The sequence below is a fragment of the Choloepus didactylus genome, chromosome 5, assembly GCF_015220235.1.
Source record: "Choloepus didactylus isolate mChoDid1 chromosome 5, mChoDid1.pri, whole genome shotgun sequence".
NCBI classification, from domain to species: domain Eukaryota; kingdom Metazoa; phylum Chordata; class Mammalia; order Pilosa; family Megalonychidae; genus Choloepus; species Choloepus didactylus.
In genome coordinates, this window is record NC_051311.1 from 109,245,592 (window position 1) to 109,271,906 (window position 26,315).

General features: G+C 36.6%; 1 protein-coding gene across 1 annotated transcript in view; it reads left to right on the top strand.

Moving 5' to 3' along the window:
* ANKIB1 (ankyrin repeat and IBR domain containing 1) overlaps positions 1–26,315 on the top strand; it is a 138,823-nt gene that overhangs the window by 67,223 nt on the left and 45,285 nt on the right. The window contains 1 exon segment of the mRNA XM_037836653.1: positions 26,043–26,251. Within this exon segment, the coding sequence (XP_037692581.1) occupies positions 26,043–26,251 (209 nt within the window).

Sequence of the window (26,315 nt, forward strand, 5' to 3'; positions counted from 1 at the left end):
GATTTTGTGGTGCGATCTCAGGCATTCCTCCCAATCCCAGTTGTTGTATGATGTGTGGACAGTCAGTTTCCTCAGCAGTTATTCCGAATTATTGACTAGTTGTTCTTGGTTGTTCATTAGTTGTTCCATGGGACTAACTAAATTCCACTCCTCTCTGTGCTGCCATCTTGCTATCCCTCCTGAACTTTGAATTTTGTCCCTTCCCACTGGCCACGTTTTGAGAAACTTATAAGGCAGCAGAGGTTCAGCACACAGGCTTTGCCATAACTCAGCTGAGGCCACTGCCCTGTGTCTGTCACGTCTTTATTATGTGACCTTTTTCATTGAGGTTTGGTAAGAGAAAGCCCTCTAGGACTTTCCTTTATACTCATCCATCTTTCTTATTCACTGCATCCCCTTGGAAAAAATCCTTTTCTTCCTTTTTAATGTGTGCATTCAGAGCTGTAAATTTCCCCCTCAATAGCACCTTAACTGCATTCCTTAAATTTTTGTATGTTGTATTCTCATTTTCATTCATCTCTAGATATTTAGCCATTTCTCTTGCAATTTCTTCTTTGACCCACTGATTGCTTAGGAGTATGTTGTTTAATCTACAGATATTTGTGAATGTTCAAGATCTTTTGATGGTTATTGACTTTTAGTTGCCTTCCATCATGGTCACAGAATGTGCTTTGAACAGTTTCAGTCTTTTTACATTTATTGAGGCTTATTTTACGCCCCAGCTTGTGATCTATCCTGGAGAAAGTTTCATGAGTACTAGAGAAGAGTGTATATCTTGGTAATTTGGGATGTAATGCTCTATATATGTCTGTTAAGTCCAATTCCTTTATCACTTTGTGTAGGATCTCAATTTCCTTATAGGTACTCTGTCTGGTTTATCTACCTGTAGAAGAAAGTGGTGGTATTCAGATCTCCCACAATTATTGTGGAAACATCTGTTACTTCCTTCAATTTTCCAGTGTTTCTCTCATGTACTTTGGAGCACCTTGATTGGGTGCATAAACATTTATAGTTGGTATTTCTTCTTGGTGAAATGTTCCTTTTATTAATATATAGTGTCCTTCTTTGTCTCTCATGACATCCTTGCATTTAAAGTCTATTTTATCTGAAATTAGTATTGCTACCCCTGCTTTCTTTTGGCTGTATCTTGCATGGAATATTTTTTTCTATCCTTTCACTTGGCAATTTTTTTTGTGTGTTGTGTCTATCATGAGTCTCATGTAAACAACATATGATGGTTCATACTTTTTAATCCATTCTGCCAATCTATATCTTTTTATTGGGGTGTTTAATCCATCCACGTTCAATGTTATTACTATGAAGACAGTTCTTGAATCAGCTATCTTATCCTTTGGTTTTTATTTGTCAAATGTGTTTTTTCCCCTCTCTCTTTATTTCCTTTAAGGTATCCTTTCTAAAACTCATCAGTTCTGTGCCGTTCTCCAGCCCTCTCTCTCGTTTTCCTTATCTTCAGCCAGTAGAAGCTCCCTTTAGTATTTCTTGTAGGGCAGGTCTCTTGTTAACAAATTCTCTCAGCACTTTTTTCTATCCTTTTGAAGGAGAGGTTTGCTGGATAAAGAATTCTTGGCTAGCAATTTTTCTCTTTCAGAATTTTAAATATGTCATATCACTGCCTTCTTGCCTCCATGGTGCACATTGAGTAGTCAGTACTTTAGTGTTACGTTGTTTCCCTTGTATGTGGTGAATTGCTTCTCTCTTGCTGCTTTCAGAACTTTCTCCTTCTCTTCAGTATTTGACAGTCTGATCAGAATATGTCTCAGAGTGGGTTTATTTGGATTTGTTCTATTTGGAGTTTGTTGGGCATCTTTGATTTGTATATTTATGTCATTTAGCAAGGTTGCGATGTTTTCCCCAACAATGTCTTCGCATGCTCTTCTTAACCCTTTACTCTTTCCCTTTTGGAACACCAGTGATTCATGTTGTCCATCATTTCCCTGAGATCCATTTCAAATTTTTTTATTTTTTTCACCATTTTTTATTTTGTGCTTTCACTTTCCATCACTGTGTCTTTGAGTTCACTAATTCGTTCCTTTACTCCTTCAAATCTGGTGTTATGTGTCTCAAGAATATTTTTAATTTGATCAACAGTATCTTTTATTTCCATAAGAGCCCTTATTTTTTTAATTTACTCTTGCACATTCTTCTTCATGCTCTTCTAGGGTCTTCTTCATGTCTTTTATATTCTGAGCCATGATTCTGATATTTGTTTGTACTTTTTTAATTAATTGCTTCAAGTTATGTGTCCCCTCTGTCTTTTTAATTTGGACATTTGGGTTATCCATATCTTCTGGTTTCTTCACGTGCTTTATAGTTTTCTGTTGTTTTTTGGCCTCTTAGAATTTGCTTGTCTTGATAGGGTTCTTTTAGGATATGTGGGATTATTTGAACATTTATGTATAATTTGGCAGAGCTACAGCTTGGTGGAATGTGCTTTTCATGACCTACCAGCAGATGGTGCTCCTGAGCTGCCTCTTATGCTCAAGCCAGTTCTCCCCAACTTCATATATGCACTGAGTGGTGTTCCAAACCATGTGGACATCCAATTGGTGCACCAATTTTCTTGGTGCACTGGGGACTGCCATCCCTGTGGATGCAGGGCTTGCCCTGTGCAGTTTGGCAGGGAGTCCGCTCCAGGACACAGTGGTGCCAGGTATACCTGTGGCTGCAGGTGGAATCCTCTGGGGCTGCAGAGCTGCACATATCACCTCTCAGCTCAAATGCCCCACAATACCTCTTCGTCCTGGGCCCACAAGTCCCTGTGATTGGGGGAGGGCTCCTGGCACTTCCATGTAGCATCCCTGCCTCCAAGCTGTGCACACCGTGGGCTTCCGTGGATGAAGTGTGGATGCTGTCACAAGCCCACTGAATCCTGAATTCCCTCAAGGAAGCTCTTAAACGTGGGGCTGTGAATGGTTGTCTCCCAGCCAGATGCAAAGATGGCTGCATGGGGTATGGAAAGCTGCCCTTTCCGTGTTTCTCTGCCTTCTCCAACTTCTAGTCCCTCGCATGGGGGCTCTTGGTTGCGGGTCTTTGAAGGGTTATCACCTATACCAGGTAGTAAGAAGGATGCCCGGGGAGTGGAAGGCTACTCCCCACCATGCCATCCGCCGGCTCCAGCTACCTTTTCCCCAGTGGCGTTCTATGCCAAACACTCACCCATCTTGAATGCAGTCTTTCTGCTTCTCCAAGTACACAGTCACTGTTGGTGTAGAAATCTCTGCCCAGCCAGTGGAACCCTGGAACTGCTTTTATGGAGCGCTTTCTGTCCTGTATCTAGTGTTTTTCATGGAGAGAGTGCCAACATTCAAAATTTTTATATGATCTTATGATGAGAAGGAAATTTAAAACTCCATATTTCATCATTCCTTCATTAGATCACTGTTAATAATTTGTTGTGTAACCATCAAGAATCATTACCTTCAATATTGATGTTTTCCTCGTGTTTCTAATCTTGGCATTCTTTTCTTTCTTTATATGCCAGTGCTTCTTAAGTTTTAGTGTAAAAAAGAATTGTCTGGGAAACTAAAAACAAATTTCTAGTGTTACTCCAGAGAGTCTAATTCATTAGGTCTGGGGTGAGAAATAAAAGTATATGTTGTAAACAGGCCTGCTGTTATGGACTGAACTGTGTCCCCACAAAAAATAAGTTCAAGTTCTAACCTCCAGACCTCCATTTATGACCCATTTAGAACTGGCATCTTGAAGATATTATTAAAGATGAGACCAAACTGCATTAGGGTAGGCCCTAATACAGTATGACTGGCATCCTTATAAGGTGAATAAATTTGGACATAGACAGAATGAGAAGGCAGCCATGTGATAGACACAAAGATTAAGCTCCGACATAAGCCGAAGAATGCCACAGAATGCCAGCATGCCACTCCAGAACCTTACAGACTTCACAGGACGCATGTCCTCTGCTCACCCCTTTTAGACTTGTATCCTCTAGAACTGTGAGACAATAAATTTCTATTGTTTTAAGCCACCCAGTTTGTGGTCCTTTGTTATGGCAACCCTAGCAAACTAAGACTCCTGCCAAGTAGGTCACTCTCTGAGAAACTCTGTTATGAACATTTATACAGTGAAACCAATAATTTCCAAAAACACCTGGAAAATAAACAATAAACACTGTGTCTACAGCCTAGACTTTAATCAACTATTCTAGGCTGTATTCCTCAGTGCCTTTTTAACTGTTTCTCCTCAATCTTAGAATGTCCACAACTGAATTCATCTCCCTCCCTGCCTTGATTGGTGGCACCAATGTTCACCTCATTTTCCTAGTCAGAAACTTGAAAGTCATACTTTACTTCTCATCTCTATTGCCCCATAAATTTGGCCACAAGTCCATTCATTTCTCTTCCTAGGTATTTCTCAACCTCCCACTACCTTCTCTGACTCTTTTCATTCCCAGTGCCACAATTAAAATCCAGGCTTTCCTTAATTTTCATCTAGTTGTAGTGTCCTGTGTCTTAGTCTCCAATTTTGCCATTCCTCTTTCACTCAATTAGTTTTTCTTATTGCCATTTGAGTGTTCTTTAAAAATGGAAGTCCAAGCATATCACTTCCCCTGCTGAAAATATTTCGCTAGTGCTCCACAGACTTAAAACCATCCAAACTCTTGAGTAAATCTTCATGACCCAGGCTTCTTTGCCTGGGCTGTCAATCTCCCCATTTCTTTACCTTGTCCATTCCTCATTGTCCTTATAAATCACCTCTTCCAGGAAGCCTTTCTGATTTTGTCTTCCCAAATCTGCATTGGGACTCTTCCTGTCTATTCCCATTATATCTCATGCATAAATGTGTTGTATACATAGAATAAAATATTGTAAGTCTCTTTATTTGATATTCCTCTATATTAGTCAGGGGGCTCCTTGAGGACAACTTTTATTGTTTTTTTTTTTGTTTGTGTAATATCTAGCATATATTAAGCCCTGAGAAAATATTTATGGACTGCAGAGATAATATACCTGAAATGTTGTTTATATATATGTTTTTGAAAACCCACCTTTTTGTTATGAAAGCATATGTCCACATGGCCATCTTTATCAACTTTGAAGTAAATCCTATAGAAAAAATTTAGACCTGAATCAAAAATTCAAATTTAGAAATTCAAAATAGCTTTTAAAATCTTATAATTTAAAGACAAATATTTTCTTTTTAGCTAGTAATCCTTAAAAGTTATAATAAAACTTGTAAAGAAACACAAATTAGTTCTGATTCATAGCACCAGGTGATAAACCCTGTCCTGTGCTTAAGCCTTTAAAATACAGACAGTATTTAAATATAATGAAGACCTGGCAGAAAAGTGGGAAGCTATTCATCTGTGGGGAGCTGTGGCATTATAGTCTATGTTAGTTAGGGTAGGCTAGCTGCGGAAACAAAAGTGTAGGCTCAAATACAGTAAACCTTCACTTATTCCTCGTGTAATAGTCCAAAGCATTTCCATTTAGTATAGAAGGTTGGAAAGGGACTCTGCTCCACACAGTCATTCAATGACCCTGACTGACCGAGATTGCCATCTTAAATACAGTGGCCTCCAAGAGTGCCATGGAAATTATCTCCTTTCCAGTCAGTCAGTCATAAAGGGAAAACATCATAGAGGAATAAATGTGGAAGGTTTTTATTGGACAGTCTTGGAAGTTGCATGCATCGCTTCTGCACATAATCCTTTGGGCAGAACTTAGTCAAATAGCCACTTCGACTGCAAGCAACAGTTTTACACTACAGTATTTTTGTTGTATAGGTAGCCGTCTCTGCCCACAGCTATTTATATGCAAATAAATAATATAAAGTTTCATAACTCAAAGTTGCAGTATATTGTATATACTAAGTAATTTTACTGTAATTAAAAGGAATTACAGTAATTTTACTGTAATTAAAAGGAATATTTTCATCTGTATATTTTTTATACATTGTTATCAATCAAGTATTATTGAGTGAAACAACTCCATTATTACTCTATTGATATTTCCCTAAATTGCTTCTTTCACATAATAGGGTTCACTTCTAATAGGGTAAAATCGAATTGAATTTTCCTACTTGGAATTTGTCTATTTTGTGATAAGTTTTGTGACAAGTTTAAAGAGTTTGTTCATATTTTATTCCCCTATTAAGGCATAAAATGATGCTAATGAATGTTTACCAGTGGACATGTCTTCTATATTGTTTAGGTAATTTCAGTGCCATTTGATAATCAAATAAGACGTACAGAGATAAATGATGTTAGTGAATAAAATAGTGCACAGAGCTACAGTTTACCCTAATTGCCTTAAAGCCAGAACAGGCTCTGTTCCAGCACTGTTAAACAGATGTGCTTGGAAGATTTATAGATGGTATCCTTGGTAATATTCATTGAGTTTTACACAGGAAATTGCTTCGAGTATTATACTATCTGTTGCCAAATTGAATCCCATAGCAATGAAGTTGATCTAGATTAAGCAGAAGGCAGTAGTACTTGGTATTATTTATTAAATAGTAATTGAATTTTAAGGGAGATTATGTCAGGAATACAAACATCATTCTCTGAGTATTTCCTCAGTAGTAAAAGTGAGTTATATAATTGAATACTACCTAATGAGAAAATGAATAAAATGTACAAGATATGAAACCAAGGCTAATTTTCTTGTGATTAGAGCAAATTTATACTAAAATATTTTTAAACTCCTTTGGAGGCTTATTCTCTTCCATAGACAAATATCAGTGGTTCTCATCTTTTCTTCTCACTCTGTACTCTCTTTGGAGAAAATCTTATCCTTTCCCAATGCGTTTGTAAACATAGATGTGTCTCTCTGGACTACTACTCTTTTCTGAACCCCATATCCATATATAACTGCCTATTTGAAAGCACCTACTGAATGTCAAAAACATCTTAAACTCACCATGTTGAAAGCTTAAATCATGCTTTCTCCTCTACCTGGTTCTCTCATATTCCCGATTTCTGGGTGGCAGCACCAGTCAAGTGGGTATTCAAGGTAGAAACCTGAGACACCAGTGGTGACATTTCCCTTTCCCTTACACTTACATTCTGTCATCACCAAATTGTCAGCGTCACCTCTAAATCTTAAACTTCCCCCATTCTTCTTCTCCATTGCTGCCATCTAGTCCTAGCTGCCGTCTTCTCTCACTTATGCTGTGCCATAGCCCCGTGTGGTCTTTTCTTCGTCCTCCCTTGCCTTTTCCAGTTTGCCTACTTGCTTGCTTTTCCAACTGTAGTCAGAATGATCTTTTCAAATCTAATGGCAGCCTGTCCTTCTTAACCCCAATCCCGATTTTTTACTTACTTCCTGTTAACTCCTAAATTAAAGCCAGAACTATTTGTAAAAAGCCATGTATGACTTAACTCCTGCTTTTTTCTCCCACCTCATCCCATACACTGCTTCCCCTCTGCTCTCCATGCTCCACCTGTATTGACTTTTTAATTTCACAAGCATACCACTTTCTCTCCTGCCACAAGGTCTTTGAACATGCTATGTTCCATTGTCTAGAATGTCTTTCCATCCTCCTTTCACCTAGTTAACTCCCACTTACCCGCAGATGTCCTCTCCATGCCATTTCCCCAGAGTCATGTCGCCCAACCTCCCTCACTAGGATTGTCTACCTCTTCTTCATTGTACTTCTAACAGTGCTCTTTTTTTGTTTTTGTATTTATTTTATTAACATCCTTCTCCTTACTGAACTGTATATTCCATGAAGTCCAGTATTGTGTCTGGTTTTTCCTACTATTATATCCCCACTGTCTGATATAGTATATAGCACATAGTGTATCGCACATAAAATATTCAGTAAATATTTGCTAAATGATGTGCTAGAATCAAAGCAGAAATTTTGCAAAAAAAAAAATTGTAACTTCAGTGTATTTCAAATCTGTGTATATAAATAATACTATTTAATTTTTTCCTGTATTTAAAATGACATAATGGAAATTTTTTAAAGTAATCATATTTCCCTAAGAAAAAGTATTTTTATTTTCATATGTCCCACATTTTGATAACATGTGGCACTTTTTTATTATTTTATGTCTGGTTTCTTTCACTTTGCAGTTTTTTAAAAATTATTTTTAAAATTTTTAAATTTTAATTTAAATTAAATTAAGATTAGATTAGATTAAATTTAAATTTAATTAAAATTAGACTAGCATTTGGTAGTTTCAGGTATTTACTTCTAGCTATTCCAATACATTAAAACCTAAAAAATGTTATCTATATAGTACGTAAGAATGTACACCAGAGTGACCTCTCGACTCCGTTTGAAATCTCTCAGCCACTGAAGCATTATTTCGTTTCATTTTGCATCCCGCTTTTGGTCAAGAAGATGTTCTCAATCCCACAATGCCGAGTCCAGATTCATCCATGGGAGTCATATCCTGTGTTGCCAGGGAGATTTACACCCCTGGGAGTCAGGTCCCCTGTAGAGGGGAGGGCAGTGAGTTCACCTGCCAAGGTGGCTCAGTTAGAGAGAGAGAGAGGAGGCCACATCTGAGCAACAAAGAGGCACTCAGGGGGAGACTCTGAGGCACAATTATAAGCAGGTTTAGCCTCTCCTTTGCAGCAACGAGTTTCATAAAGGGCAAGTCCTGTGATTGAGGGCTCGGCACATCAAACCGCCAGCCCTCAATGTTTGTGAGAACATCAACAACAATCCAGGTGAGGAAGACTAACACCTCTGCATTTTCCCCCAGCTTCTCAGGGGGACCCTGCATATGTATTTTTATTCTCTGTCCAAATTACTTTGGAATGTGTCTCTATTTCACACTGATCTACCATTTTTAAATACAGGATCATGTCATCTGTAAACAGTGAAAGTTTTACTTCTTTCTTTCCAATTTGGATGCCTTTTATTTCTTTTTCTTCCCTACTACCCTAGCTAGAATTTCGATCACAGTGTTGAATAACAGTGGTGACAGTAGGCATCCTTGTCTTGTTCCAGATCTTAGAGGGAAAGCTTTCAGTCTTTCACCATTATGTATGATGTTAGCTGTGGGTTTTTTTTATATATGCCCTTTATCATGTTGAGGAAGTTTTCTTCTATTCCTGTCTTTCAAAGTATTTTTATTAAGAGAGGATGCTGGAGTTTGCCAAATGCCTTTTCTGCATTTATTGATATAATCATGTGTTGTTTCCCCCTGCAATTTGTTAATGTGTATTACATGATTTTCTTGTGTTGGACCACCCTTGCATACCTGATCATGGTGTATTGTTCTTTTAATGTGCTGTTTGATTCTATTTGCAAGTATTTTGCATCTGTCTTCATTAGAGAGATTGGTCTGTAATTTTCTTTTCTTGGAGTATCTTTATCTGACTTGGTATTAGGATGATGTTGGCTTCATAGAATGAGTTAGGTAGTGTTCCCTCTTCAATTTTTTGGAAGAATTTGAGCAGGATTGGTATTGATTCTTCTTGGAATGATTAGAATTTACTGAGAAGCTACCTAGTCCTGGACTTTTCTCTTTTAGGAAGTTTTTGATGACGAATTCAGTTTCTTTACTTGTGATTGGTTTGTTGAGGTCTTCTATTTCTTCTAGTGTCAGTGTAGGTTTTTCTTGTGTTTCTAGGAAATTGTCCATTTCATCTAAGTTGTCTAATTTGTTGGCCTACAATTGTACATGGTATCCTCTCATGATCCTTTTTCATTTCTGTTGGGTCAGGAGTAATGTTCCTCTTTCTGATTTTATTTATTTGTGTCTTCTCTCTTGCTCTATCAGTCTAGCTAAGGGATTGTCAATGTTACTGCTCTTTTCAAAGAAGCAACTTTTGGTTTTGTTGATTCTCTTTATTGTTTTTTTTTTTTTCTCAATTTCATTTATTTCTGCTCTAATCTTTGTTATTTCTTCTCTTTTATTTGCTTTGGGATTAGTTTGCTTTACTTTTTCCAGTTCCTGCAGGTGTGCAATTATGTCTTTGCTTTTAGCTCTTTCTTCCTTTTTATTGTGGACTGTTCCCTCCTCAGCACTGCCTTTACTGCAACCCATAAGTTTTCTTAAGCAGTTTTCTTGAGATATATTGACATATCACACAATCCTTCCAAAGTGTAAAATCGATATTCACAGTGTCACCATCACATAGTTGTGCATTCATCACCACAGTCAATTTTAGAACATTTTTAATTACTCAAAAAAAACAAAAAAATACCCCCACCAGGTCCCATACCCTGTATCCCCCACCAGGTGTGCAATTATGGCTTTGATTTTTAGCTCTTTCTTCCTTTTTAATGTATGTGTTTGGAGCTATAAATCTCCCTCCCAGCACTGCCTTCACTGCATCCCATAAATTTTTGACATATTTTGTTCTCACTTTCGTTTGTTTCTAGATATTTGCTAAATTCTCTTGCAATTTCTTCGACCCCCTGATTGTTTAAGAGTGTGTTGTTTAACGTTACATATATTTATGAATTTTCCAGTTCTCCACCTGTTATTGATTTCTAGCTTCAATTATGATCAGAGAAAGTGTTTTGTATAATTTCGGCCTCCTTAAATTTATTGAGACCCAACATGTGGTCTATCCTGGAGAATGAGCCATGAGCACTTGAGAGAAATGTATATCCTGCTGTTGTGTGGTACAATGTTCTGTGTGTGTCTATTACATCTAGTTCATTTAAGTTCTGTTTCCTTATTGATCATCTGTTTAAACGTTCGATATATTGATGAGAGTGGTGTATCAAAGTCTCCAACTATTATTGTAGACACCTCTATTACTCCCTTTAGTTTTGCCAGTGTTTTAGTTTGCTAAAGCTGCCGAAATGCGTTATACCATTAATCGGCTGGCTTTTAACAATGGGAATTTATTGGTTTACAGGCTTTCAGTTCTGAGGCAATGAAAATATCCAAATCAAGGCATCATCAAGACAACACCTGGACTTCTCCGTCAGCTGGCAAGGCATATGGTGGTGTCTGTTGGTCTCTCCTTTCTCTTCTGGTTTTCGTTGCTTTTAGCCTCTTGCTTCAGTGGCTTCCTTGCAGTTTCTGTGACTTTCTTTACATAGCTTCTGTGTCCTTCTCTCTCTGAATTCAATCCTCTTTTAAATGACTCCAGTAGGAGGATTAAGAACCACCTCGGGCACGCCTCAACTGAAATAACCTAATCAAATGTTCCCACCCAGAACAGGTTTACACCCGCAAGAATGGATTAGCTTTACGAACATGGTCTTCTGGGGTCCATGAAGCCTCCAAACCATCATACCAGTGTTTGCCTCATGTACTTTGGGCACCCTGGTTAGGTGCATATATATTTATGATTGTTATTTCTTCTTGGTGGATTGTCCCATTTATTAATATATAATGTTCTTCTTTGTCTCTTATAAGAGTTGAGCATTTAAAGTCTATTTTGTCTGATACTAGTATAGCTACCCCAATTCTTTTTTAGTTACTGTTTGCCTGGAATGCCTTTATATAACCTTTCACTTTCAACTATTTGCATCCTTGGGTCTAAGGTGAGTCTCCTATAGACAGCATATGGATATGTCATACTTTTTTTTATCCAATCTGCCAGTCTGTGTCTTTTGATTGAATAGTTTAATCCATTAACAGTCAAAGTTTTTTACTGTAAAGGCAGTACTTACTTCATTTTATTCTTTGGTTTTTATATGTCATATCTTATTTTGTCTCTCATTTTACCTTTTTAGTTACCCTTACTGATACTCTTCATTTCTACACTATCCTCCAAGCCTCTCCTATCTTTTCCTTTTAGCCTGCAGAGCTCCCTTTAGTGTTTCTTGTAGGGCAGGTCTTTTGTTGACAGACTTTCTCAGTTTCTGCTGTCTCTGAATATTTTAAACTCTCCCTCATTTTTGAAGGATAGTTTTGTCAGATAAAAATTCTTGACTGGCAGTTTTTCTCTTTCAGTTGTTTAAACACCTTCTCACCTTCCATGATTTCTGATGAGAAATCCACGCTTAGACTTATTGTGGTCCCTTACATGTGATGAATTGTTTTTTACTTGCTGCTTTTAGGACTCTCTCTTTTTCTTTGGCATTTGACATTCTGTGTAGTATGTGTCTTGGAGTAGGTGTATTAGGATTTATTTTGGTTGGAGTCTGTTACACTTCATGGACATGTGTATTTATGTCTTTCACAAGAGTTGGGAAATTTTCAGCCATATTTCCTCTATTATTCTTTCTGTCCCTTTTCCCTTCTCTTCTTCTGGGATACCCATGACATGTACATTTGTGTGCTTCATGTTATTATTCCAATCCCTGGGACCCTGCTCAATTTTTCCATTCTTTTTTCTACCTGTTCTTCTGTCTTTAAGATTTCAATTATCCTGTCTTGTTCACTGATTCTTTCTTCTGCCTGTTCAAATCTGCTGTTGGATGCCTCAAGTCTATTTTTAATCTCTTCTCTTATGCCTTTCATTCCTGTATTTTTTTTTTTTTGCATGCTTTCAAATTCTTCTTTGTCCTCACCCAGTGTCTTCTTAATCACCTTTATGTCTTTAGCCATATCATCCTTCATCTCCTTGAATTGATTTAGGATATTTATATGACCATCTTTGATTAGTTATTCCAAATTCTGTGTCTCCACTGAAGTTTTAATTTGTTCCTTTGTCCAGGTCATATCTTCCTGTTTTTTAGTATGGCTTATAATATTTTGCTGATGTCTAGGCATCTGATTATCCTGATAAGTTTATTCTGGAGGTCACTCTCTCTTGCCTAGGATTTCATTTTTGATTGTCTTTTTGTTAAGGCTCTTCTTTGACACTTGGTACAACCTATTATAGACCTTTAGAATTGCCTGTGTTTAAGTGATCACATTTTTCTAGCTCTTCTTCATCTGATTCTTTCCCTGATATGCTGTTCAGTTTTTGAGATTGCACCATTAGTGTAATTGTTTCCCCAGGAGAAAGCTTTCTTTCCTCTGTTCCTTCTCAGGGAGTCTTGATCTTGTTTTTGTTTCGCCACTATAGCTTTTTTAACACTCTTTTTGTTGCAGCTATCTGCTCTTGCCTGGAGGGCAAATTCTGGCAGGAGGCTCACCCCCAGAGAGGACTTTCCCAAGTCAGTATTTCCAAGACACAACAGAGTCAAGGACCAATTCCAAAGAGCCCTGAGGAGGGGATCACTAAAGACACCGAAAGCCTTTTTGATGATTACCCAAAGTTGCACTTTGCTGTCCTGCCCAGATGATGGCACTCTTTAGCAAACTGTTCCCTGCAGCCCTGAGGTGGTACCTCTACCATGGCCATCTCTATTTGGGGCAGGCTGAAACAGCAGCTCTCAGCTGGGACCTAGCAATCCAAAGTCACCAATCCATAGCTGAAATCAACGCTTAGCTGAAATCAACGCTCAGACATGGGCCCACAGCCCGTCCACCACTGTTCTTGGGGATGAGGACTTCCACGTCCCTCTCCATATGTGACAGCCAGCTTGGGACCGAGTTCTGATGTGCCTCACCTTGAGAGTGTGGAATAGGCATTGGCAGTTTCTGTGGAGTGAGCTATTCACAATACTTTACTGTAGTCTCTCAGCCTCTTCCTCCTGCTGCCCCTGGATGCTGTACCATGCTTCCCTGCCCTCCAGAGCCCCAGAACAGTTGTTCCAGACAGTTCCTTCCTGCCCACTAGCTGTTTTTGAGGAGGAGTGAGATCTGGAGCTCCCTACTCTGCCATCTTCCCTGGAAGTTCCCCCATGTGGCACATTTTTACATAGTATCATTGTATTTTAGTTGTAATTTCTTCACATAACACCTTAAATATTTGTCTATAGTTTTTATAATTACGACTTTTAATGGCTGTATATGTGTGCATTTTATGCATTTTTATATATAGTTGTTGATTTGATCTTTCCACCATTGTTGAACTTCTTCAGGTTTTATTATCTAATGCAGCAGTGAACATCTTCATGCCTGTTGAAATGTTTCCTTAGGATAAAACTTTAATCCTTTGTAATCCTTTGGGCATGTTGCAAAATTTCAATTTGGTCTATCTTGTTGCATGTTTAGTAACATTGAGTTGTGAGTTTATCATATTAAGTTTCATTATATGACTGTAGTATAGGAAAACTGTTTTGGATCTGCTTAGGCAAAGTAAATTTGGTTGATGACACTTATTCTTGAATTAGTTTGTGATTACTTTATTCCAAAGATAAAATTTTAAGAGGTTGTAATACTTGCTGGTAATTCCTTTTGTATTGCAGACCCTGTGCTAAGTACTTTGCAAACATCAAGTGTTCAAAGAATTAGAGTTAGATTGGGTATAATTATCCTGGGTTTTGCTTAAGTTCATAAAGTTTAATAAGTAGCAGATCTGGAATTTGAACTGAAGAGACCCTGATTCCAAAGGTTGATCTTTGTACTATGCCCCATTGCTAAAATTTTGAATAGTAGTTATGAGAAAATTTGAGGAACTGTATGGGGAATGCATTCTAGATGTATGTTGTCAGACAAATTACAGAAAATGATCTGACAAAGAAAGTTGTACCCTGCTTTAGGCATGAAGAAGTATTTTCTGGCAAAGAAAATTTTCAAATAGTAAAATGAATTACTATGATGTTAAATAGAAGAAATAAAAATGATCATTTTTTAAATTGCTATCTTTAAACTAAAATTGCCTTTGTTGATTTTTATGTGATTCTAAAATGAATATATTGTCCATGTTAAAGAATATCCAACTAACAGGAAAGTTAGCATTGTTTTTAACAATAACAGGATCATTCAACATATACTACTTTATAACCTGCTTTTTATAAAAGTAATACGTGATATAAAACTCTCCATATCAATACATATATGGCTACATAATCTTCCAATTATAAGTGCATACTATTTCCTCTGTTGATTATTTGTACCACTTTTTCTTTTTGGTGTTTTAAATAATTCTATGGTTAACGTCCTTGAACCATATAACATCTGCTTTTATTCATTTATTTAATTTTAGGATAAATTCTTGGCAATAAAATTATGAGCTCAAAGAATGTTCTCAATTGAAAGTGTCAGGTATTGTCATCTGTATTTCTTTTTGTGTTTTCTGATGATGCCAAAAACTTGTTGTGTTGTATTTTTACTAAGTTCATAATATTTTCTAATTCCTCTTTGATTTTTCCTTTGACCCATCCATTTTTTAGAAAGATGTGGCTTAATTTTTTAAAACTTGCCATTTTTCTTTTTATCATTAATAATTTCTAATGTAATTCCATTATGTTAAGATTTCAGTCTTTTGAAATTTATTTAGACTTGTTTAATAACCTAACATATAGTCTATCTTGAATGATAATGTCAAGATCATTGACTTGTTAAAAAAAAAAAAGATCATTGACTTGTGCGCTGACCATGTAAACTTGAAAATAACGTAGTCTGCAATTTTCAGTGTTCTATAAATGTCAATTAAGTTAAGGTTGATAGTGTTTATATTTTCCATTTCTTTACTGATTTTTATTGGCTAGTTGTATCAGATGTTAAGAGGCAGATTTTAGAAACTCCATTTGTGAATATGGATTTATGTATATCTTCCCCTTAGTATTGCCAATTTTTACTTCATATATTTTGAAGCTCTGGTTTAGGCTCACACACATTTATGATTATGTCTTTCTTTTTTATCATCATGAAATTCCCTTTTTATCTTTGTTAATACTCTTTGTCTTTATCTGATATTAATTTCTCACTCCACTCATTTTATGCTTATATTTGCATGTCTTGCAGATAGCTTATTATTTGGATCTTAGTTTTTTGTTCCATCCTAATACCCTTTGCCTGTTTATTGGAATATTGAGTCCACTTACATTAAATGTAATTACTGTTATGATTAGATTTAGGTCTACTACTTCACTATTTTGTTTTCTGTTTGTTTCCTCTTTTTTTTTTTTTGTTCCTGTGTTCCTTCTTGCCTGCCTTCTTTTGAATTAATTGAATATATTTAGAATTTGGTTTTAATTATCTGTTGGCTTTTTAGTTTTTTCTCTCTGGATGTGTTTTAAAATGGCTGCTTTCTGAATTACTTTATAGATTCTTAGCTTACCATAGTCTAGTCAATGTGGTACCACTTCACATCTGTATATTGGTCCCTTCCCCCATCCTTTATGCTATAATTATCATATTATTTACATTCTAACTTCACAATATAATGTAATTTTTGTGTTAGTGAATCATATATTTTAAAGACACTAATTCATCTTTTTTCTTTGTTTTTAAGATTGGATATTTCTATTGCTCTATTTTCAAGTTTACTTTTTACTTCTTTCATCTCTAATCTGCTATTAAACCCATCTAGTGAATTTTTCTTCAGATATTGTGTTTTTCAGTTCTAGGAATTCCATTTGGATCTTTTTCATGGTTTTTATTTTTCTACTGAGATTGCCTGTGTTTTTCTTCATTACAAGATATTTTCCTTATGTCCCTGAGCATAGTTATAAATCCTGTAAATGCTTGCTAATTCCAATGTATGGGTCATCACAGGGTTGATATCCATTGGTTTTATTTTTTTACATTTTCCTGTTTCTTTGTATGTGTTGGATTGTGGCCTGGACATTGAGAATGATATGTTATAAAGATTCCAGATTCTGTTATGGTCCTCTGGTGTTTGTTTATTAACTGTATTCAAACCCCAAACTCTGTCTCCTTGGCATTGGGCACCAGCTTCAATCTTTGCACTGATATTTTAGCTGCTTGCCTCCTACCCACACGTGCATAGTTAATATAACAGTCAGAAATTTGGGGAGAGTTTATATCTGGAATCTTGTATCCTTCTCTATGCTCTCTCTTTTCTAGGATATTCTCCCTCACTTTCCAGGTGCTCTGGTCATTTGAATCTAATCTCTGGTTCTTCAGGCTAGGAGAATTTAAGGTTTCTACCTTAGTGCCAAATGGGCCTGCCCAGAGGCAAAAACCTGTGGAAGAACCTTGAGACTCAACCAGTGTTTTTTCATTTTGTACAGTGTCAACTCCTCTCCAATTTCTGCCTTTTTGTTGCTCTCTAGTATATTCAAATAGTTGTGATTTATATTTTTCTAAAATTTACTGTTATTATCTGTGGGACGGCTGATCTGATAGCATTATTTTCATCTTTTAACAGAAGTGGAACTCTGTTTATTGTATTCAAATTTCCCTTATGTTTTTTTTTTTTTTACAAACACTGTAATTCACATATACACTTCCCATGAACAAGAACATTCTTTTATGCAATCCCATTAAGCGCAGCTAAGAAGTACACGAGATTCAACAATGATACAAAGCTTACATTCTAAATTTCCTTTTCCTTGTGTCTCAACTGTGTCCCTTTAAGCCTCCTGTCCTCCATCCTCCAATTCCATCCAGGTTTATCCTTGGCATTCAATTGTCATCTGTTTAGACTGTTGTTTTTTTTTTCCAATTGTGGAAACATATATACAGCCTAAATCTTCCCATTCCACCCCCTCCCTAGCATTCCATTAGTGGGATTAATCACATTTAGAATGTTGTAATGCTCTTTCCCACCATCCATTACTAGAAATTTCCCTTCACCTCAAACAGCAACCCTACACTCATTTCTTAACTCCCCATTGCCCCTTCTCCCGTTTCTCTTAACCCATACTCTACTTTTTAACTCTATGGTCATATTCTCTGATAATTTCTTTGTGTTTACTGTGGGGCTTAAAATTAACCTCTTAAATCCATAATAATCTTGTTTTTCTTTGATACCACCTTCACTTCAATAAAACACATAAACTATGTTCCTATACTCCTCCATTTCCCCACTTGTATATAGTTGTCTAAAATTACATATTTTACGTTGAGTTCAAAACCACTGATTTGTCATTAGAGTTTGTGTATTTTGTATCATGTAGGAAGTAAATTGTGGAGTTACAATTCAAAAATTATCGACTTCTGTTTGTATTCCATTGTGGTTGGAGAATGTGCTTTGAGTATATTCATATATATATATATATTTTAAATTTCTTGAGGCTTGTTTTATGTCCCAGCTTATGGTCCCTTCTGGAGAAAGATCCGTGATCACTAGAGAAAAATGAATGTCCTGGTGATTTGGAATGTAAGATTCTATATATGTCTGTTAGAATTCTCTATATCTCTTTCTCCTTTCTTTGTTTCTCTGTTGGTAGGGCTCCCTTTAGTATCTGAAGTAGGGCAGTTCTTTTATTGGCAAACTCTCTCAGCATTAGTCTGTGAAAAATTTAAGCTCTCAAATTTGAAGGAGAGTTTTGCTGGATAAAGTATTCTTGGTTGGAAATTTTTCTCTCTCAGAATTTTAAATATGTCATGCCGCTGCCTTCTCACCTCCATGGTGGCCGCTGAGTAGTCACTACTTAGTCTTATGTTGTTTCCTTTGTATGTGGTGAATTGCTTTACTCTTGCTGCTTTCAGAACTTGCTCCTTCTCTTCAGTATTTGAGAGTCTGATCAGAATATGTCTCGGAGTGGGTTTATTTGGATTTATTCTATTTGGAGTTTGCTGGGCATTTATGCTTTGTGTAATTACATTGTGTAGAAGGTTTGGGAAGTTTTCCCCAACAATTTCTTTGAATACTCTTTCTAGACCTTTACCCTTCTCTTCCCCTTCTGGGACACCAATGAGTCTGAAGTTTGGACGTTTTATTTTATCTATCATATCCCTGAGATCCATTTTGATTTTTTTGATTTTTTTCTCCATTCTTTGTTTTGTTCTTTCATTTTCTGTTCTGTGGACTTCTAGCACACTGAGACGTTGTTCAGCTTCCTCTAATCTTGTATTGTGAGTATCCAGAGTCTTTTTAATTTGGCCAACAGTTTCTTTTATTTCCATAAGATCTTCTGTTTTTTTATTTACTCATGCAATGTCTTCTTGATACTCTTCTAGGGTCTTCTTTATGTCGCTTATATCCTGGGCCATGATCTTCTTGATGTTCTTTAAATCCTTTGCCATGTTTTCGTTCCTCAATTGTAGTTCTTTGATTAATTGTGCCAAGTACTGTGTCTCTTCTGATATTTTGATTTGGGAGTTTGGAGTTGGGTTCTCCATATCATCTGGTTTTTTCTTATGCATTAAGATTTTCTGTTGTTTTTGGCCTCATGGCATTTGCTTTGCTTGATAGGATTCTTTCAAGTTGTAAAAAAAGATACCAATCTAATTTTTCAGAAACGCAAGTTGGTGGCATACACTTTCTCTAACTAACCAGCAGATGGCGTCTGCGAGTCATCTATACCCCTCAGGTCAGTTCTCAACCTTGTCCCCACGGTGTGTGGGGAAATGATTCTTGTGGGGTTCAATTGGTGAATTCAGTTTGGGTGTGTTGCTGGAGCCGTCCGCCCTGAATGTGGGGTGTGTATCCGGGTGGTCAGGGAGGAAGGGCAGCTTTGATGTTCAAATCTCCCAGGTTCCCGGAGATTCAAGGCCTCCGCAAGAGTCTAAGCCTTCATTTCAGTTCAGCCCCAAACCGTGTCTCTCACTGACCCACAAATCACTGGACTTGGAGTAGCGTCCCTGGGTTTTCTGAGTGGGCCCCCTTTCTTAGCTGTGATTTTCCAGGACCTCTGCTGAGGGAATGCCGTGCTACGTCCCCAGTGCACGCCGTCCCTCAAGGGAAGCCCCAGGCTGCCGGGCCATGCAGGGGCACTCTCAGCCTGATGCAAAGAAGGCCGAACGGGGCATCTCAGCCCCCCCCTCCTCGCACAGTTCCTCTTTCCCAGCTCCGGGACAACTGGCGGGGCTCTGGGCTGTGGGCACGGCCCCGGGCAGGAGTTTATCCAGCCCTCCAGGGAGCCAGCTGCTAGCTGCGGGGTTTCTTTCTGCTTCTGGCTCTCCCCTCTGCTCCCCTGTCCCTGCGGGTAACTGCAGCGGCTATCCTCCAGGCCAGACACCAAGAGGCCGGCTCAGCCCTCTTCTGCTGTGTTTTACTGCGTGGTTCTCACTGTCACAACTGCAGCCGCTCCTGGGTTTTTCCCTTTTTTTTTAAAAGAACCAGTCAGTCTCCAAATGCCCACCCCTGGCTTTCCCACACCACCGCGTGGCTGCGGGTCTTCCAGCCAGCTTACGCACTTGTTTCAGAATGCAGACTCCCGGTTTCACCAAGTATACGGCCTCTGTGGTACTAGCAGACCTCGTCCAGCTGGCGCATCGCTGTAACTGGTATTCTGGGTCACTTTCTGGTTTTTATCTAGTGTTTTTCACGGAGGTGTTTTTTGCCCTGTCTCACCTAGCCGCCATCTTAGATTCTCTGTCTTACGTAAGTCTTTTGAGCAGATTTCGCTGATCTCAGCAGTTCCACGTGTTCATGAGTGTTGTATGAAGTATGCCCAAAGTCAGATTCCTCTGCGGTGTCCAGTCTACACAGTTCCCTGGAGGAGTAACTAAAACATACACCTCACCAATCCGCCATCTTGCCCCGCCCACCTCCCCTTATGGTTTTTTAAAGAATTATCAGGAAGACAATCATATCATCTCTAAATAATGGTAATTACATCCCTACCTTTTTCTTATCTTTTATCTACTTGAATTATTACATTGGCTAGCATTTCTATATAATATTAATTATTAGAGACACTTTTCTTTTTCTTAGCCTAAATGGAAATTCATTCATTCCACCACCAGTTTGTTCCTTACTGATTACCAAGTGGTAGGCACTGAGAATTGTCTAGATTACAGAATCATTTGGGCAGAAAATTGATTCTTATAATGCACGAGTGGATAGGTGATAATTGTCTACCATTTTTCTATTTTCTAAAATGTATTTTATATGCTTCTTCAGCTTTCCTTATGTTTGATTTGTGACATTTTTTTTTCTTTTTACAGTAAGGGTTTAATTGTATGTATTTTAATAATGAGAAAAGTTATGATTTTTTAAATGCTTTTTTTCCTTTGTGCTTTGAAGTATTTCTTCCCCCTTGGTCTTAAAGATCTTGTCTCTCAAATGAATTTGGATTTCAAATGGGACCATTCTCCTTATTTAGCTACTGATTTTTTTTTTTAATTATGACTTTGTCCCAAGAAATCTTTTACGTTAAACTTGATTCTAATGTTCTTATTAATTTTTTTTGTTGTTCAGTTTCTCATCTGCCTCCTCAAATACCTCTTTATGTCACTAGTTACCTGTTCTGCCTAATTTTCTACTTATTTGTTTTTGTCAGGGCAGCACTCTCTCTGCAGCTCCCAACTCGTTTTCTGCCAATGTTAGGTCTAAATGAGAGACCCCAGATTACCTGTTCAGCTCCTTCTCAATTTCCTGAGAGTCAGAGAAGCTAGGTGCACTCATTTAGTTCCAGTGAAGGGGAAGTCACCTTACCAGGAACTGGAACATTGTTTGACTACCTCCTGTTTACCCTATTGTTAAAGGAGGGATCCTGTACCCTAAATACTATGAAATGGCCAAACATGACACCAGCTATTGGGTAGATGGGATTGAGAACAGTTTATTAGTCACATATACTCACAACCCGGGGGAGGAGGACACCATAAACTATGCAGGGCCACACAGGGTTGCACTTAGGGATATAGTGAACCAGCAGGGGCTGTACTTTGTGGTACAGGAGGGTTCGGCACTCCCTGGTTCCTGCAGAAGGTTGTAATTAGTTTGTGTGAATAATTTTGTGGGCTGCCAGCTATGTGAAGCCCATTAGATTGAGGACCTTAGTGGAGTGTGGTTGATAGGGAAGTTAGCTGGGTGGGAAGCCTTTCCCACAGGGTGGGGGACATATCTGGTGAGAACAGGAGAACTCACACCAAAATTAGGCCTTTGAGGCCCTGTGAGGCTCAAAGATGTCAAGGCAATACTTCAATATTGCATCTTAATTTCAGTCTTTACAATGCAAACTTTAAGCTACTGCAAGTGAGTCAATTTGTTACTTGCACAGATCTAGACAAATAGATCAGTGAATCAGAATAGACACTCCAAAACATATCCTAGTATATTTGAGAATTTATGTACAATAAAGGTGATATTTTAGTTTGATGAGAAAGAGATAGATAATTTTATAAATCATGCTTAGATGATTGGTTAGCCATCTGGATTAGAATAAAGTTGGAAGAAAAAAAAGAGAAAAAAAAATTTATAACAGAAGGATGAGAGATATAAAATGAACCAAATAATCAATCAACTGATTGATCAGTCAATATTTGAAGGTCCAGGAGACTTCCATGTAAATCCAAGGTTAGGGGAGAAACCCTGGGTTTCTAAGACAAAGAACCAAGAAGCTAATGAAATGATCATCATTTTTACATTAGATTTTTAAATTTTGTGTGCCAAAGATCAATTATGACCAAAGTCATGAGAAAAAAAATTTGGATTTGGAAAAAATATTAGCTAACATTTATTATACGGGAAGAGCTCCTTTAAATCATCAAGAAATTGGTAGATAACCCAATAGAAAACTGATGAAAGGATGTAGATGGGTAATTCAAAGCAGAGCAAAAACAAAGCCCAGTAAACACGTGAAAAAAAAATTAATAGTCTCTTTTTGTGAGGGAAATGCAAATTAAAGTCTCTGTGAACTAAAACTTTATAAACATTTGAAATAACTATAACATACACTGCTGGATGGGGAAAGGTTTCAGTCATTTTTTGCTGTCAGAAAAATTGTTACAACCTTTTTGGAAAGCCATCTGTTACTATTGTTTAAAAAATGTGCTGGACCCTTAGACCCATCTGTCCCATTTCAGAGAATTTATTTTAAAGAAATGTAAACACCAATATATTCTCACACATGTAAACTGATGTATATGTCAGCATCATTTTGGTGGCAAAAAATAATGGTAGGTAAAGTAGGGGAATATTTGAATAAATTATGATACACACATTATTCCACATTCAAATGCAGTCATAAAAGAAGGAATTAATGTTAAACCAATTTATATGTAGATATTCCCCAGGAGACTAAATAGGGAAAGCAGATAAAGTTTGTATAATACATTTATGTAAATTAATCACCAGAAAACCTTTTTACATATTTATGTGTATATGTATATGTTTATATGTAATTATATAAACATGGAGAAAAAGAATGGAAGGAGACAGATTATTAACGTGAATTAACTGATACAGAAGAAACGTGGAGAGGACAGTGAGAGACAAGTGAAAAAGGGGAGGAGGGGCCTCCTGCAAATTAGCATATGATATACCCCATGTATACTTTTACACATAATTATGTATATTTGTATATTTATATAAAGACTTTTAATTTAAAGGATTTAAAGAACTTACTGAAGCCTAGCAAATAATAAATACAAAATGATTGGATATTTTGAAACTAGTTTCTAAAAATCTTTAAAAATAATGGATATTTAGATTCACCTCACTTAAAAGTAAAAGCTACATCAACTTTTATAGCCTCCTTCAACTTTCTAATCTAATTGCCTTAATATACATTTCTTATATTATTATAATAATTTAAACTTAATTTAACTTAAACTAATTTAAACTTAAATCATGCCTCGTTTTAGCATAAAGTTCCTCTAACTGGTATTTTAAAATGTATTTTAGTCTGTCATTCTTCCAAGAAGTAATGTTAGCTTCTTTTCTTCATATTCTCCTTAAAGCTACTAACTGGAGCCTTATTTTTACGGACAAAATAAGGTTATTAGTAAATGTTTTCTAGCCTAGATAATCTTTTATTCGTTTGCCTCCTGAACCTAATTTATTTATTCTGTAATAATTTCATGAGATTCTAAAGTAAATTCATGCTTCCTCACCAAAGTCCTCAAGCTAAAGCCCTCATTTCTGGTGCTTGAATTAGAATTTAGACTATGATCCATGTACCTGGAGATAACCAAGAATAGTTTGATAAGCCCTGAGATATGCTAATACCTAATAATAGCCAACATTTATTTATACTATTGTGTGCCAGATACTTTTCAAATATATTACACGTATTCCATTAATCCTTATATCAATCCTATAGGGTAGATACTGTCAGTAACAGATGTTAAAAAATCTGAGACACAAAGAGGTTAAGTAACTTGCCCATCACCCTCTCATTCTGAAATTGATGGCATTTTGTGAAAATGGACATGGCAGAACAGTTTTGTCTAATATAACTGCAAATCCCTAGAGCTGCTAAAAAACAATAAAAAATATCTTCACCTGTTGTCATCCAGTCAATAACACATTTTTCAATATTTTCAATTATCCATACAGCAAGTTTTAAGAGCCCATCGTGATGTTATATGATGCCATCAGAACTAAGAGTGGTCTGGTAAAAATTTGATGTTTTTGAGAACCCTCAAAATTTATTTAGTACCCTCATCTCTAGTTATTCTTTCAATAAATGTGTATTCAGATAAAGGACTGTTTTTATATTTTCAAATGCCTTTCTACTAATCTATATTATTAGCAAAGTTGTCAAATTTTATGCCTTACATTTTAGAAGCAAAACTCATTGCTGTTGGAAATGTAAGTGCCTGTTTTATATCTAGATAAACACATATACATATTTATATACATATATATAAATTTGCAATTGATGTAGAAAATGTAGATTTCTAATGTAATGTTTGAAAATGTGCAGAATTTAGAGCAGTTGTCCACAGTACTATAAGAAAATGAACTGTTGTGTATAGGCCATGATCTTATTAATCAGGTCATTTAGATTTTTAGATCCTAAAAATCATGTGATAATCAGCTTGTAGGCAGGAAGACCTTCTGAAGGGATGATGGTTATAAAGTTTTACTGAATTAGTATAAATACTGTATTAAGTGAGTTCATACCAGCTTAATTAAAAACAAATTAAAATCTAAATGACCTCTATCAGAACACTGAATCCATTTAGCAGCAACATTTCCAGGAATGCAATCTTTTTACTTAGTAGATTTTTCTTCCCGTTTGTAATCTGACCACTATTTCCAGTCTTTCCATCTCCCCGTGACACAACATTCTATACTGTAACTTTACAGTTACTCACGTTTCTCCATTATGCTTCTGTGACTTGTCACGTGATTTCCTCAGTTGCAAGTACACGCTCACTTCTTTGCATGTCTGTCATACTTATCCTGCTAAACCACCAAATCAGTTGAAAAAAAAATCTGACGTAGAAAATTTCTGCCAGTGTTTGTATTTTTGTAATGCAATTTTACTGACGTATATTCACACACCATGCAGTCATCCAGAGTATACAGTAACTGGCTCACGGTGCCATCACATAGCAGTATTTGTATTTTAACTATAAAATTTTGTTGAATGGCCTACAATGGATAATTTACCCTTTAAGGCTCTTGAAAAATAGTGTTCTGTAGCAGGAAGAAAACAGGCTTTGGAATCACAGAAATCACTTTCAAATCCTCATCTGTGTGAGCTTGGATAAGTTAATTAACTTCCCTGAATCTTGGTTTCTGCACCTAAATAATGATTGAAAAGTTTACTAGGAGAAATAAATAAAATATTGCATGTAGAATACCTAGCCAAAAAAAAAAAAAAGGGGGGGATATATTGAAATTTTCTTCAAGGCTAAGTTTTTATAGTCTTGCACTTTATAATAACTTGCTTCACTTTGCCACTTTAAAAGCATTCATAGTAGGAAGGTAATTGTTTTTAATTAAGCTGATAAGAACTCACTTAATACAATATTTATACTAATTCAGTAAAACTTTATAACCATGATCCCTTCAGAAGGTCTTCCTGCCCTCAAGCTGTTTATCACATGATTTTTGGGATCTATTATTGGCATTTTGTTATGTTTACAGTGAGCTATATAATCTTTTTGCAGCTTGCACCAGTGAGATCAATTGCAAAATTACATATTTTTCTTGAAAGAGTGAAAAGGTGAAATTAAACCTATCCCAACAAAAATTGAGTAAATTCGGAAAGTGATGTGTGAGCCACTTCTTTTGATGATTAGTAGAAATTAGTGAGAATGTTGACCATACTGTTAGATATTGCAATGATTGTAAAGCCCACTATTGGTTATGAAAGTATTTACATTCTGTTTAAAAATATTAATAGAAGTAACATACCTGGATATTCATTTGCAATTACTATTTTGATAAAAATAATTTTTCTTCCTTCCTTGATCTTTCTCCTCCTCTCTCTCTCTATATATGTATAAATTTAATTTATCCTCACTGTTTCTTTTGTTAGATAGCTTTTTAAACATCACTATATTTCTCTGTTTTTTTGAGAGATTTTTATTCCGTTTTTCTTAGACTGGGACAGGGAGAAATTACTTGAAGCTTGGATGTCCAACCCAGAGAACTGCTGCCAACGATCAGGTGTTCAAATGCCAACTCCACCACCAAGTGGGTATAATGCCTGGGACACACTCCCTTCTCCAAGAACTCCAAGGACCACACGTTCTTCTGTCACCTCTCCAGATGATATCAGTTTATCTCCGGGGGATTTGGACACAAGTTTGGTATGATTTAGTATTCAGTGTCCTTCCCATAGTTTTGTTTTTGTTTTTAATCTTTTAACTTTTA